We start from the raw sequence: 15,093 nt of genomic DNA on the forward strand, positions 1-15,093 counted from the left end.
GTGAACAGGGGGTGTACTAATAAGTGTACAAAACATTAGGAACACCTGCTCTTTCCATAACATAGCTTTCATTTGGATTCAACTGGTCAGTCTATGATCCCTGATTGATGTAACTTGTTAAATCCACTTCAATTAGTGTAGATGAAGGGGAGGAGACCAGTTAAAGAATGATATAAAATAAATGGCAGTGTCAGAGGAAGTCCCGTGTGGTGCCAGGTTAACAACCTCTCCCTCAACGTGATCAAGACAAAGGAGATGATTGACGACTACAGGAAAAGGAGGACAGAGCACGCCCCTATTCTCATCGGCAGGGCTGTAGAGGAGCAGGTTGAGAGCGTCAAGTTCCATGGCCCAAACACACCAAGACAGTTGTGAAGAGGGCACGACAAAGCCTATTCCCCCTCAGGAGACTGAAAAGATTTGGCATGGGTCCTCATGTCCTCAAAAGGTTCTACAGCTGCACCATCGAGAGCATCAATGGAGGTCCATCCAGGACCTCTATACCAGGCGGTGTCAGAAGAAGGCCCTAAAATTTGTCAAAGACTCCTGCCACCCTATTCATAGACTGTTCTCTCTGCTACAGCACGGCATGCATGCAAGAGGCTTCTAAACAGTTTCTACCCCCAAGCCATAAGATACCTGAACAGCTAATCAAATGGCTACCCAGACTGTTTGTATTGTCAAGAACTGCAACGCTGCTGGGTTTTTCAAGCTCAACAGTTTCCTGTGTGTATCAAAAATGGTCCACCACCCAAAGGAGATCAAGCCAACTTGATACAACTGTGGGAAGCATCGGAATCAACATTGGCCAGCATCCCTGTGGAACGCTTTCGACGCCTTGAAGAGTCCATGCCCTGGGGAATTGAGGCTGTTCAGAGTGCAAAAGGGGGTGCAACTCAATATTAGGAAGGTGTTCCTAATGTTTTGTACACTGTGTGTGCGTGCGTGAGTACGTGTTAGATATTGTGGGCTTCCTGGGATTTGCTTTTGTATGTTATCGCTGTAAGAGCAAGTTAGCTAGCATTCTCTGATTGTAGTGGTCGCATTAGCTCCCTGCTTATTCAGTTGTTTTTATGCTAACAGACAAATCACAAATCTACAGCCATCAACATACTGTTGGTCCTGCACATCTAATGTGCTTCCTTGTGTCTATTGTCAGGTACTTACATTTATTGTATTCTGTACTATTTTTGTCATTGTTTGATTACAAAATACCCAGTCTATTGACATGCAAACGACTAATAACGAATCTACAGCCGTCAACCTACTGTCCGTCATATCTAATGTGCTTCCTTGTATCTATCATCAGAATAAACACCAATCAACAGGGGATCCCTGGCTGGACAGAACACAACGCAAGAGTTCCGTAGTACGATCACATCTGTTACACATGTCAGCATTAGCACAGGGACACAGCCATCCAGGGACCTGCTCCCTAGTCAGAGGAGTCATCCCTCCAGCCCCCCAGTCCCTCGCTGTGGGAACATCTGCTTTCTCTGCTGCATCAACGAGAAAAGGGTATTTTTATAACGACGTCACAGCAACACAACCATGAGAATATCAGAGCTACAGGTGGGTTATTAAAAAAAGAAAATGGCAGCACAGTGACTCATGTTTTAGTTAGCGCTGCATATCCTCAGTTGATCAGGTGGTGGATATTAGTGATACTGCTTGTGGTTTGATGTGTTTTGAGCAGATAAATAGTTGTACTGTTAGCTTAGTCTTATTTTTGTGTCATATCAGGCATTCGTCAAGATGTGACTGGCACATCATAGTCTTGGCATAGTAAATGTGTGCAAATTAGTCCTATAAAAAACTGCAAGCATAATAGCTAGCCAGAATACATATTTTAATAGGCAGAGAAAATACTGTTCAGAAAAAACACAAAAAATAAATGTATTTCATACATCGATTACCATCGCACAGCATATTAAGAAGTACACTAGTACGAAACATTAGCAATCTATTCGTGGGTGACCTCCAAAGAAAGAGCTAGAGGTCAGATGGATATTGTTACACAGTCGAGAGCATGGCACTGTCCAGGGCCCTTCTTCACAAAAAGTCTGAGTAGAAGTGCTGATCTAGGATCAGGTCCATGTAATCTTCTCCATTATGCTCTGAAAGGCATGACTGATCCGATATCAGCACCTACCCAGGGTAGTCACTAGTTACCACAGCCACAAAGTCATAAAACCCAGCCTATTTCTACGTCTCTTCCAAAAATCTGATTTTAAACCTAACCGTAACCACACTGCAAAACGTATGCCTAACCTTGAATTAAGACCAACAAGCAAATTTTTGTTTTCATGTATTTTTATTTTTCGATATATAGCCAATTTTGACTTTGTGGCTGTGCTATCTAGTGGAAACCCGTACTCAGAGAGTCTTTGAATACAGGTCCAGATGGTAAAAGCAGAGTATGAAGACCTTTCTGAGGGCGTCTGAAGCGCTTCTCGATTGTCCAAACAATGTGAATGGATCAAGGCAGAGTGTAATTCATGTTAATGGGAAGATTATAGTGTGGCCTTTTGGCTCTCTCACATGCCTGATTCACACCATAGGGTCAAACTGAACTAAGCCGAGCTGTACAGTACTGGGTTGGCCTCGTTACGACTCCACCGTAGTAGCTGGAACCGTGCTGCAAAGGATAATGAGAAAATACAATATTCAAGCCAGCACAGTACGTTTCGGCCCTGTAGTCGACTCTGTAGTGTGAAACTGTCAGTCAGGCAACAAGGGGCTTGATGATAATTCTGTACCGCTGCGCCGGTCCTAGTAAAATACCAAATCAGCAAACAAGGCTTGTCAAAGTGAATAACGTACGTCAGCAAAAGTGGAACGAACGAGAAGAGGAAAAATGTACCAAGCAGATTTGTTTCCCGAACTTCAAAAATTAAGAGGGAGAGAGAGAATATGCTTAAACAAACATCTATGAGGGCCTTGACTCAGAGAGCAGCCTCAGAGCAGAGTGATTAATGTCCCCTGAAGAAGACGAGGGAAGGAAGGCAGCTGGGGTCGGCTCCGTCTTGCCAACTCCCTCTGACCGGAGCTGGGAGGAGGAGGAGGAGCTGGGAGGAGGAGGAGAAGTATAGAACTCACACTCTCACAGGAACACTAACATCCAGACTTCGACAAAAAAGAATGCGGAATTATGGACTGTTTGGATCTTTTTGTTGTGCTGTCCGTCTGACACACACAATTAGCTCTAGGACTCTATTGACATTTAAGTGGAATTATTGAGAATTAGTTTTGATGGGGGTCATTGTGACATTCTTAGGAGCACTCTTCATTTGGGAAAATAGATGAGAGAAAGAGTCTTCACTTGGCTGAAGGCAGTTAGTTCAGGAGTAGCAGTAGTCTCCTCACATCTCTTCCAGAATTCCCTCTGTCCTGACTCAATTAGATTTTTTTAACAGGCAGATTCAAAGGTTTCATAAGACCTGTTTTTTGTTTCTCTGAGCACGTATGAGAGGACATCTAGAAGACTATCTCTCTGTAAAGGGATGTGAGGGAGATATCATTTTTTTCCTCAAGGCTGAACTGTTTTTGATTTTAAACAGTTTGGGCATTTAATTGATGATCAACGTAAATTATTTCATACTTCCAAATCACAATATGTTCATTTTCAAATGATAATTATCGTCTGACTCCTCAGTATGTTTCAGTACACTCTTAGAAAAAAAGGTGCTATCTAGAACCTAAAAGGGTTCTTCGGCTGTCCCCATAGGATAACTTTTTGAAGAACCCTTTTTGGTTCCAGGTAGAACACTTTTGAGATCAATGTAGAACTCTTTACAAAGAGGATTCTACATTCTACATTCTCCTATGGGGACAGCCAAAGAAAGCTTTTGGATTCCTTTTTTCCCAAGAGTGTATTGAACAATGATGCACTGTCTGGCAGATAAAAAAACACCACGGTACATAATTATGAAGATTGTTACATAGAATCGTCCCAAACCTTGAGCTCCATCCACTCCATAAACTAGGCTAATTCAATACAGCAGTAACATCATGGTAATGTCTTAATTCCACAGAAACAAACACAATGGTGTAAACTGAAGAGAATTGGGATGCTCAACCATGTTGCTGGCAGTGCGAAACACTGGTTGGACAGTCCAGACCCAGACTGCATCATGTTTTTACAGCGCCAGCCAATCAGAGGAGGGTGTGGGACGGCTGGGAGGTTGTGACCCGCCAGGGTCACAGGTTCTCATTGCTGTCTTGGTGATGGCACTGGCTGACCAATGGCGGCTCCAGGAAAGGCAGCTCCTCCCCTGAGCCCTGGAGCTTTAGGACTCTACTGCTCAGGTCCACACAGCACTGGAGATAAAGGATGGATATGGGAGACGTCAGATGGGTGACCGTGACTGACCATAGGGTCAAAACATGGTTTAACATCAACTCTACTACAGATAGAGTGCAGTGCCATGGAAACGCCATTTGTTTGTAGTACTGCCATCATCCAACAATGTGCCATTTTAGACAGCAGAAGGTTAATAATGTTATGTAAACCAATATCCTCGGAAAAGTCGCCGCTGCTGCTCCAAATAGCAGTTAAATCTGTCTGCACATGGTGACATTAAAGGGAGACACTGTACTCTTTTCAGTTCTGTGCTTTTCCATCCAAATGGTTCTTGAGGGGCTCCATGCAATGTTGCACAACATTGAGTATGCCCCAGTGCGCATGCATATGTGATCACAATTCACACAATGGCTGTGAGATGCACCTGAGTCTAGCTCTCTGCTTTCCATTGGGCCTGACAGACTCCACTGAGCTCTGTGTTTTACTTCCAGGTCACCAGAACGGCCCAGGGACTAAACTGAACATTTTGTCTCCGTTCTAACAGTTGTCTATAACTGTAACGCCAGGCTTCCTCCATCTGAATGTATGAGTATCTTTCCTTGCAGGCATACGTGATAATTCAATTAGGATTCACCCTTTTTTCCAAGCCACCGATCTATTTAAGGAGTATTTTGAAAACTTTTCAGCTATGATTTAAATTGAGTTAAAGTTCCCATCTTGAGTTTTGCCGAGGGAGCAGAATACTGAGACTGGATGCACTTGGAAGGAAAATTGGCTCCGGTATCGTGGATCCTCCAGGGGTGCTTTTGCGTAATCGGAGATCTGGTTTCCAGTGTACTCTTAAAGTCTAATTAATTTGATTCTCTGTGAGAAATGGTCGCAATTAGTCTCATCCCTAATTCTACTTTCCCTCTCAGATCCTCTAAGACAGAATTCTGTTCGTGTTTTCCTCTCCTGTTCTGTCTGTTGATTGTCACGTTGTGTTGTCATTTCCTGGTATATCCTGGGGAAATGGCAGCATTTTAAACCTCAGTGAGATGTGCTGATCTGAATTCTGTCTTATCTGTCTGCTTTCACCTGCAGTCCTCACCAGGCAACGCCAGCAGACAGCCGTAACATAACATAGCACAAACATGTCTGTCTCCATCTCTGTTTTAACCTGATATTACTTGACGTGTTCTGATAGGAACCGGCATCTTCAATGTGTTACTAAGGTCTCTGCATAATCTAATTGCTACATTCAATGTCTGCCTCCTTTTTCCTATGATTATTTTTAGCAGCAATTTTCATTAGCTGTAAAGTTCAAGTTGGGGGAGATTTAGGGAGGATGGCAGATCAAACACAGCATTTACATATTTGCGACACTAATGAGGACTTACTTTGATTTCCTGCAGAGTCTGAAGACCCAGGCACAGCTCAAACACCTCATCCTCTGTGGAGAGATGGAGAGGAGAGAGAAGGAGAGACAAAGAGAGGAAGAGAGAGAGCAGAATAAGAAACAGTGAATTTCTAACCTGCCGTGTCTCCTGCTGACTGATTAATTAACACTGTATAAATGAGCTCAAATCTAACAGGAATCATCAGCACATCTCCATTCTCCCATCTGCGTTGTGTGCTTGTGTGTGTGTTCATATGTGTGTGTGCGCGTGCATGCTCTATGTGTGTGTTCAACCATTAAGATATTAATCTCTCCCTGCTTGCTCAGTGTTATTTGTCTTTGTGATTTGACCCTGGCTGCTGAATAGGAAAGGTCAGGAGCACATGCTGCACACTGAGTACACACTCACACTCTCTCACACACATACTCACACTCTCTCACAGACACACACGCTGTCACACACATTGGCTGCCAAGCGCATCTCCAACACCTTTTAAGACAGCTGACTTTTTAGAGCAAGCATTCAGGAATAACACAGCCAGTAAGCAAATCTATTACCGTCTGTTAATGATCAGTACCTAGATGCAACACAGTGTTGGGTCTAGGCACTGATTCGTTGGGGGGTTTTTTACCAGGGGGTTTTGTATTGACATGGGTAAAGGGAAGTAATCTTGATGGTGTGGAAAATGGCTTGTGGTCATTGTGAGAGAGCACCCAGACGGTTTGTATTGATCACTGTCAGGAACATTACTGTTTAACCCCAGCGATTTATGTAATCAAGTGTACTTGTCCAATCCATAGTATTATTCAATTCAATTTTGTTTGTCACAGTCTGTATGTTTACAGAGAAAGAAAAACAAAAGTCTTTCATTGACACTATCATAACACCTGTATTCCTACCCTGTATGAGTGGACTCTCTCTTGCTTCATTGACAGTCAATACAACTGGCTGCAATGCTGCTTTAAATGTTTATGTGACGTAATATGTGGTCTCCCCTTCCTTACCGGTGACGTGGGCAGAGCACTGGACACTCTGTCTGCCCAGCTGCAGCTGCAGGCCCCTCACAGAGCCCTGGCCCTCTGTCTGCTCACAGGGTGGACCTTCCTGGGTGGGATCCAATCTGGCAACACACAACACGGCCATGGTAGAGGTTATTAGGACGCTCCTTTGTTCTGTCTCTCACAGGCCAGTTTGTTGATGCTGATGCAGTCTGATGTTGGTTGTGGTTGTGTGAATGCCTGTAGAACTCAAATGTGTGTGTTGGCACTCTGTACTTCGGTGCTGGTTGGCAAACCTGGTCCCAGGAGTGTTATGTGATGGGTGGGTATTCGTGGGTGTGGTAGAGGTCGACGGAGAAAGAGAGATAGCGAGGGAGAATAAGGCCTCTCACCCAAGCCTCCTGCAGCAGGAGCTGGAGATACGGTTGTGTTGACTCCCGGTGTTGATGGAAGCCTTCACCTCAGTGTCACAGCACTGTGGAAACACAGCAGAACAACTACAGTGTTAACTGACAGTGTACGTGTATAGTCAACACACTTATACTCCCACAAAGGAGAGAACATCAGACAGGAACACGTATATTTGTCCTGCGGCTTTAGTGAAATAGATCTGTTTGATTACAAAAGGCTTTTCATCAAATGGGTCCCAACAGCTCTGCTACGTCTGCCAAGTGCCTGCCTGTAAAACTGCCAAACTACGATATAAAGTCTGAATTAAAGGCGTACCGACTCTAGAGTTTTGGTCATATTTGTGCTAGTAGTCCATTATTAAGCCACATTTCCCAACCAATTACAAGTAGTGTTAAAGACTAGGCGTTTTCTAGGTTTTGCATAGTTGTTTATATGCAATCACGTTTGTATTGATCCTCTCTGTCTGAGTCCGAGACTATTAGACCATGAAGCCTGTGCTGATGATGCAGGACTATTCTGCCTCATGGTTAGAGATAATACCAAACCAACCATGACTGTTTTAGAAAAAAACACCTATGAAATTAGTCTCACTCCAGTGGATGTGTTGACTATTAGTTCAACCATTAGAGCACGTGACTGTGCTTGTTTTCTGAAAAAGATGATGATCCCATGTTATCTGAGGCCTCTCCATGCTTTTATCATCCTGAATGCATTACTAGACAGTGGAATATTCTTCAAATAGTGTTTGTCCGAAACCATTATGCTCAAGGGCAACATCTTCTGTACAAGAGCAACATGATGTTGTCTTCTGAGCCAGAACCATAGAACAGTAAACAACACTTCTGAAGTGAGGATCAGCAGTGCTGTCTTCTCCTGGGTACCTAAAGCATCCTATCCGTCTCACTTCCTGTCATCCAGCGTGTGTGTGTGTGTGTGTGTGTTCAGCCAGGGTGGTGGTCCTTTATCCTCCTCCACATCTCCCAGTGGTTCTGCCGTAGGGCACTTCATGTCACAATGCAGTGATTCACGGTAAAGGGGAAGCAGACATTGCAGCAGATTCTAATGACTGCAGGTAGCCTAGTGGTTAAGAGCAATGGGCCAGTAACAGAAAGAGAGCTGGTTTGAATCCCCGAGCCGACTAGGTGACAAATCTGTCGATGTGTCCTTGAGCAAGGTACTTAAACCTAATTTCTCCTGTAAGTTACTCTGGATGAGAGTGTCTGCTAAATGACCAAAATATAAATGTAAAATGTTCTATAATGAAGTTTCTGTTGTAAATCTTAAGGCTCTTATTAGAATATGACAAATCACACTTCTTCGAGTGGAAGGGAGAACAGGCAATGCTGGTGAAAACACGCAACTATGGAGGGAGGATTTAAAACATGTTCACACTTCACAGCATATGGTGGATCCGCAAGAGTGAGAACGGAACAAGATGTCACACCCGCCCCCTCTCGATGGAGAGGGAAAGACACAGAGTGGACACATAATGATATGCTTCCCTGAACACGAGTTAACACAACCCAGTGACATAACCTCTGTGTTCTCACTGTGTCAGCAGTACTACCTTGTGGTTTCTGAGCCAGTGTACCTCATCTCAAGCCTTCTCTAACATCCACCATGTTTTGAATGAATGGTTCGATAGGTGGATGGATGAATAAAGGTTGGATGGGTGGATAAATGAATCATAGATGTATGGATGGATAAAACATCCTGAGAAAGCATATTTTCACTTTGTATCACACATACATCGACTTGGCTCTAGGGCATTTTTACCCCCTAGATTAAAGCCCACTAGGACATCAAATCCCGTTGCTGTGGCTGGGTGTAAAAAAGTAGTCCCCGACACACAATATAGTTGAGCTTCCCCCCCTTAATCCCTGCAGGCTTCTCACGGCCAGGCTTCTCAGAAGGCCTGCAAACGTGTGCTTTTGTCTCTGCCTGAGTGGTGAAAAATTCCTCCCTTTTCTGTGATGTTTAAAAATGGCTCCGGAATTAATGGGTAACTATGGAGCTTTTAGCCGCTTAAAAAAATGAATTAAACAAACAAGATCAAAGATAAGCTGATCCCCATGGAATGTTCCCAGGCAAACCACTCACTTCAAACACATACACAGTAGCTGTGCTCGAATACTCATACTAACCGCACTAACCATACTACTTGTGATGTGAATTGAGTATATAGTATGCTTATTGGTAATAATATGGATATAGTTAGTATGCCAAAAGTTCCCGGTTGTCGTACTACATTCGCCAAAATACGAAATATAAACTGGGTAGTTTGAGCCCCGAATTCTGATTGGCTGAAAGCCATTGTACATCAGACCGTATACCACAGGTATGACAAAACATTTAGTTTTACTGCTTTAATTACATTGGTAACCAGTTTATAATAGCAATAAGGCACCTCAGGGGTTTGTGATATATGGCCAATATACCACAGCTATGGGCTGTATCCAGGTGTAACAGTTGTTAAAGTACTATGTGAATTTCACCAGGTTCATATATTAACATGTTGTGTGGATTTGTTATGCATGCCTGCATCCTGGGAGAAGGGGAGTGTGTACTTACGTTTTGCCCGGCGTGCTCGTGCTCAAATCATTTTGATGCACTGAGAGAGGTAGGCACGCTTTTTCTGTCTTCAGAAAAGTTTGATTCTTTTAAGTACAAAGTCATACACACAGTGTTTTGTTCATGAATAATGATGTATATTTAGAGGTTACTCATAAGTGGATGGTATTGTTAAGATGCACTTGTAATTGTACTTTTTAGGATGATTTCAACATTCTGAATTCAACATGTGGTTAATAGCTGGCTAAGGTATTAGCAGGCTATTGTATGTGTGAACGATGGCTAGCTCCTCGAATGATCCCAGTCCCTCCTATTGTGCATCTGTTGTAGAAAGAGGCGACGATTCTCAGAACAGATGTGCTCTACAAATGTTTTATTTCCTTTTGGATGCAGGTATGTGGTTTTATCTATGTACAATATGTTATGTATAATAAGGAGAGAGTGTATTCATTTTTGTATTACATTTTTTATTTGATGCACTGAGAAAGAGGCGACAATTCTTAGAACATATGTGCTCTACAAATGTTTTGTTTCCTTTTGGATGCAGAGAGTGAGTTCTGCTTGATTAAAACTACCTGATCTCCAAAGTCCACGTTTATAGTCTCAATCAACCCCACACACAACGCAGAGTTACAGCGGTGCAGTATAGCACCGGCTACACAGGCACTCCGCATTGTGTCGTGCAAAGAACAGCCCTAAGCAGTGGCATATTGGCCATATACCACACCCCCTCGGGCCTTATTGCTTAAGTATTCACCTTATTTATGAACCCGGAAAGAAAACAATGTCCAAACGTTCTGTTTTGTGGAGTACTTCCGTTGTGACGTTCTTGCCTTTTTGCGAACGTTAGCTAGCTAGCTCAAAATGTCGTGGGATCATACCAAAAAAAAACTTTCAAAGCCAAATCAAATGGCAAGTCTGTGCCACATCCGCAGATTATTCAAGAGTGGGAGGACGATATGAAAAAATGGCCGAATATCGCCTCCGAAGACATCTTCAATTATTTTGTCCTGTCTCTCGGTGTGGATGGGTCAGAGGTGAGGAGCTATTATTCACTGTCTTGAGGATGACAACCTGCTGTTCCTCAAAGCAGATGTCCAGCCCAGCCAGAGCAAAACACACCATCATTCTGCCTGGATTCTTATATCATCTGTTGGTACGGTGGAGAGTGCAGGGTGTTGTTGTGTTGCAGGTCAGGGGAAGTCTTGTGGGCATGCAGCTGCAATACTATGGAAGGTAGCTAGCTCGCTGGCTTTTTGTTTATCATAACCCTTTCTTTGACTGATACGCTTGACGTTAGCTAGTTACTAACTAATTGTCATGATACCATATCACTGACCAGAACGTTAACTAGTACAACATGCATACACACTTTTTGGTTTCAATGGCTCATTGTGTAAGTATATCAGTTTAATCTCGAATGGTAATGAGGTCGGTACAGAATCACAGTGAGTTTTACAATCAAATAGGAAATTACCAGCATAACCTAAACCTACCAGTTAAAAGGAGACTGTGTAAACTAGTCAGCTGTGAACACCATGTAAACTAGTGTTCTGTACTGTAATTGACTATTCTAACAGTGGTGTTTTGTTGAAGGTGCAGAATGCTGTGTATGGAAGATTGACAGGGGTGTCCTGTACAGATGAGCAATGCCAGTGGCACTCTGGGGACGCAGCGGAATTTAGCTCCAAAAAGGTTGAGCGAGATCTGTTTCAAACGTCACAAACCAAGTGACGAGTTCTCTGACATCACCCCAGCCGCTTCTCCATCTCTACCTCCAACTCCTGCGTACCATTCCAAAACTTTTATTACGTGCGTTGTGGAAGGGGCCAATGTTCCAGTGGGGTGCCTTCTGCATCAAAGCTAAACTCAACAGTCGTCAGGTTCCAGCAGCAGCCACACAGCTACAGCAGCCTTATGGTGAACACGGCATTAACATGCAGTGTCAGAAATGCTTTTCATTTTGTGACGTCTATGTTAAGCTGGAGGAGTGTAAATGTGCCAGCTTGGAGAAGGCCACTAAAGCACAGAGTGTCTCCCATGCATTGTATGACGCGCGTAAACTTCGGATCCCTGCTAGCTCAGAAAAGAAGGTTTGTGTGCGCAACCCAACAAATCCCGACCACTTTGTGCGGGAGCATCTCTTCCCCCAGGTTCCGCAAGCACATATGGCAAGGAGAACGAGCAGGTGGCCTACACATGGATGGAGAGCTGCGGGTTTAGTCTGGAGAGTGGAGGCACAGTAGTGAGTGTCAAAGAGCCATGTCTTTCTCCAAGCCCAGATGGAGTGTTAAACTCTCAAGAGCTATTCGAAATCAAATGTCCTCTTCTGATTAAAAAGTGTGAGTCTCTGACTGAACTGTTCTCTGGCAAACTCACCGATGTGAAGCTGGTGGATGGGGTTCCTCAGCGGCAACCTAATGCAGCCCGTGGGTACTACATGCAGGTGCAAATGGTTAATGACTGGAGAGATGTGTTAGCAGTTGATGTTATTCTTCAATAACACAGACCCCTAAGCAAATCAGTGGGAGAAAAATATATTTATTCAAAGAGAACAAATCATTGTTGTTATGCTTGAAAGTAGGTGGCAGATGTTTATTCTTCCCTGTCCTCAATGTTTCTCCTCTGAACAAAGAGACAGGATGTCGTTTATAACCCAACCCTAGCCTATTGACCAATTAGAATTCCTTGCAATAAAACTGGGCCAATGGCCAAATAACAAATATCCTGTTTCAGGCTCAACGTATAGACAATACGGACCAATGAGAACTTGACACATGGAGCTATGAGACACAGTGACTGAAATTCCTCCCGTGTCCCTGACCCATTAATCTTCAGTTCCCCATTAGAGAAAAACGACTATTTGCATTGATAATGAATTCCCTCTTGACCTTTAGTCCTCTGAGTTGTGTATTTATCTTTGAATACTCGTACAGATGCAAACTGCTTGTCTGGGCTCCATCCGAGCAGGTTGTTATTGATGTGCCTTTTGATGTGAAGTTCTGTGCTGATGGTATCCCTAAACTGAAGGGGTTCTATTTCAAAATATGCTGCCAAGGATAGTAGATGAGTTCCAGTCAGGCAGACTAACTATGTGCTCCAAATATGCCCATCTATGTGTTATCTAGGGGCCTTATACTTAAAAAAAAAATGTACATATATTTTGTGTCTTGTAAAGCTCTGTCAGCTCTACCTTATTGTTGAAACATAACTCTAGATTGGTGTGTTTTTGTCTGTCACAGTTCTCCTTCAAATGCACATTTACCTGATTATATTTGCAAAATTCTTGTTTTTTTTTATATCGTGTCTTGTACAGCTCTCTTCATACATTTTTATCTAATGCCTACAGATAATGATTTATGAATGTTTTTATTGTGCCTTGTTATAGCTCTCTTTTCATATGGCACTTTATGAACTTATCTCAGCATACCATAATTCATCTTGCACTTGGCAAATGATGGTGTTAATAAAAACCACTATGAAATTCAACTTCGTTGACATTTTCTTTTGATACTTAACATTTTGAAATGAAGGACGAGGAGGCATGTCTAAAGGTCTCAAATGTGTTTTCAGTTTGATTCTGCGTTTGGTTTTCAAGAGCACAAATTAAGAAAACTGTGCAAAGCTATCATCAAGGCAAAGGGTGGCTGCTTTGAAGAATCTAAAATACCAAATATATTTTTAATTGTTCAATAGTTTTTTGTTTACTACATGATTCCAAATGTGCTATTTGATAGTTTTGATGTCTTCACTATTATTCTACAATGTAGAAAATAGTACAAATAAAGAAAAACCCTTGAATGAGTAGGTGTGTCCAAACTTTTGACTGGTACTGTATTTACACCCCTTGATTGGAGTCCACCTGTGGACATTTCAATTGTTTGGACATGATATAGAAATAAAACACACCTGTCTATATACAGTCCCACAAGGTCCCACAGTTGACAGTGCATGTTAGAGCATAAACTATAACATGAAGTCTGTAGATCTCTGTGATATAAATGTGATGAGGCATATATCTGTGGAAAGGTATAAAGTGTTGAAAGTTTCCAAGAGCACAGTGGTCACCAGCATTGGGAAACTGAAAAAATATGGAACTACCCAGACTCTGCCTAGAGCTGGTTGTCCGACCAACCTGAGCAACCGGGCAAGAAGGAGGTGACCAAGAACCACTCTGACAGAATTATAGAGTTCCTTGGCTGAGAAGGGATAACCTGCCAGAAGGACAATCGTCTCTACAGAACTTCACCAGTCTAGTCTTTATGGGAGAGTGGCTAAACAGAAGCCACTCCTAAGAAAAAGGCACATGACAGTAGGCAAATCCTTGATGAGAACCTGCTTCAGAGTGCAAATGACCTTAGACCGGGGTTAAGATTTACGTTCCAACAGGGCAATGACCCCAAGCATACAGCCAAAGCAATGCTGGGTTGGCTTCAGAACAAGAATGTGAAAGTCCTTGAGTGGCCCAGCCAAAGCCCAGACTTGAATCCCTTTGAAAATCTGTGGAAAGACTTGAAGATTGCTGTTCACCGCCACTCCCCATCTAACTTAACAGACCTTGTGAAAATCTGCAAGGAAGAATGGGAGACAATCCCCAAATCCAGGTGTGTAAAGCTGATACAGATATACCCAAGACGACTCAAAGTTGTAATCGCCGCCAAAGGTGCTTTTACAAAGTATTAACTCTGGTGTGAATACCTATGAAAATGAGATATTATTTGATTTTAAATACATTTGCAAACATTTAAAAAACAAATACTTTGTCATTATGTGGTATTGCGTGTAGATGGGTGAGATGTTTTATTGTCAATCAATCAATCAATTGTATTTATAAATTACTTCTTACATCAGCAGATCTCACAGAGTGCTGTACAGAAACCCAGCCTAAAACCACAAACAGCAAGTAATGCAGGTGTAGAAGCACAGTGGCTAGGAAAAACTCCCTAGAAAGGCCAGAACCTAGGAAGAAACCTAGAGAGGAACCAGGCTATGAGGGGTGGCCAGTCCTCTTCTGGCTGTGCCGGGTTGTAGTTAAAGTTATTGTAGTTAATCCATTTTGAATTCGGGCTGTAACAACAAAATGTGGAATAGGTCAAGGTGTATGAGTTCATCAACAAAGCTCCATCTATTCCAAACCACATTGATTTGTTGGAACCTTGAATGCTCTCACAGGTATGATTCAGGCAGGTGTGATTCTGAAAGCCAGTCAGTTAAATGCTGCTAGGTAACACGGAGGACATTGGAAATACACTGGGGACATTGGAAATACGCACCACACTACCTTGCGATGACATGACATCGGTCAGAAATGATGCAACTGAGTGGGTGTTTTTTGTGTGGCAGTCATCCTTGGTCTATAGAGTGACTCAGGTGAGGTGATCTGGAGGAAGGAAAGTTCACAATAGTCTCTGCCGCCAGGGTCAAACTCCTT

General features: G+C 42.9%; 1 protein-coding gene across 1 annotated transcript in view; it reads right to left on the reverse strand.

Annotated features, from left to right (window-relative positions):
- Nucleotides 1-1,828: 1,828 nt before the first annotated feature.
- LOC110490434 (nuclear receptor-interacting protein 2) overlaps nt 1,829-15,093 on the reverse strand; it is a 28,258-nt gene continuing 14,993 nt past the window's right edge. The window contains exons 3-6 of the mRNA XM_021563824.2: nt 7,073-7,155; nt 6,687-6,802; nt 5,683-5,735; nt 1,829-4,320 (exon numbers count right to left, since the gene is read on the reverse strand). Coding sequence (XP_021419499.2) covers nt 4,201-4,320; nt 5,683-5,735; nt 6,687-6,802; nt 7,073-7,155 — 372 coding nt within the window. The 3' untranslated portion in view covers nt 1,829-4,200. The remainder of the gene's footprint in view (nt 4,321-5,682; nt 5,736-6,686; nt 6,803-7,072; nt 7,156-15,093) is intronic.

This window comes from Oncorhynchus mykiss, chromosome 15 (genome assembly GCF_013265735.2).
Source record: "Oncorhynchus mykiss isolate Arlee chromosome 15, USDA_OmykA_1.1, whole genome shotgun sequence".
Lineage (NCBI taxonomy): Eukaryota > Metazoa > Chordata > Actinopteri > Salmoniformes > Salmonidae > Oncorhynchus > Oncorhynchus mykiss.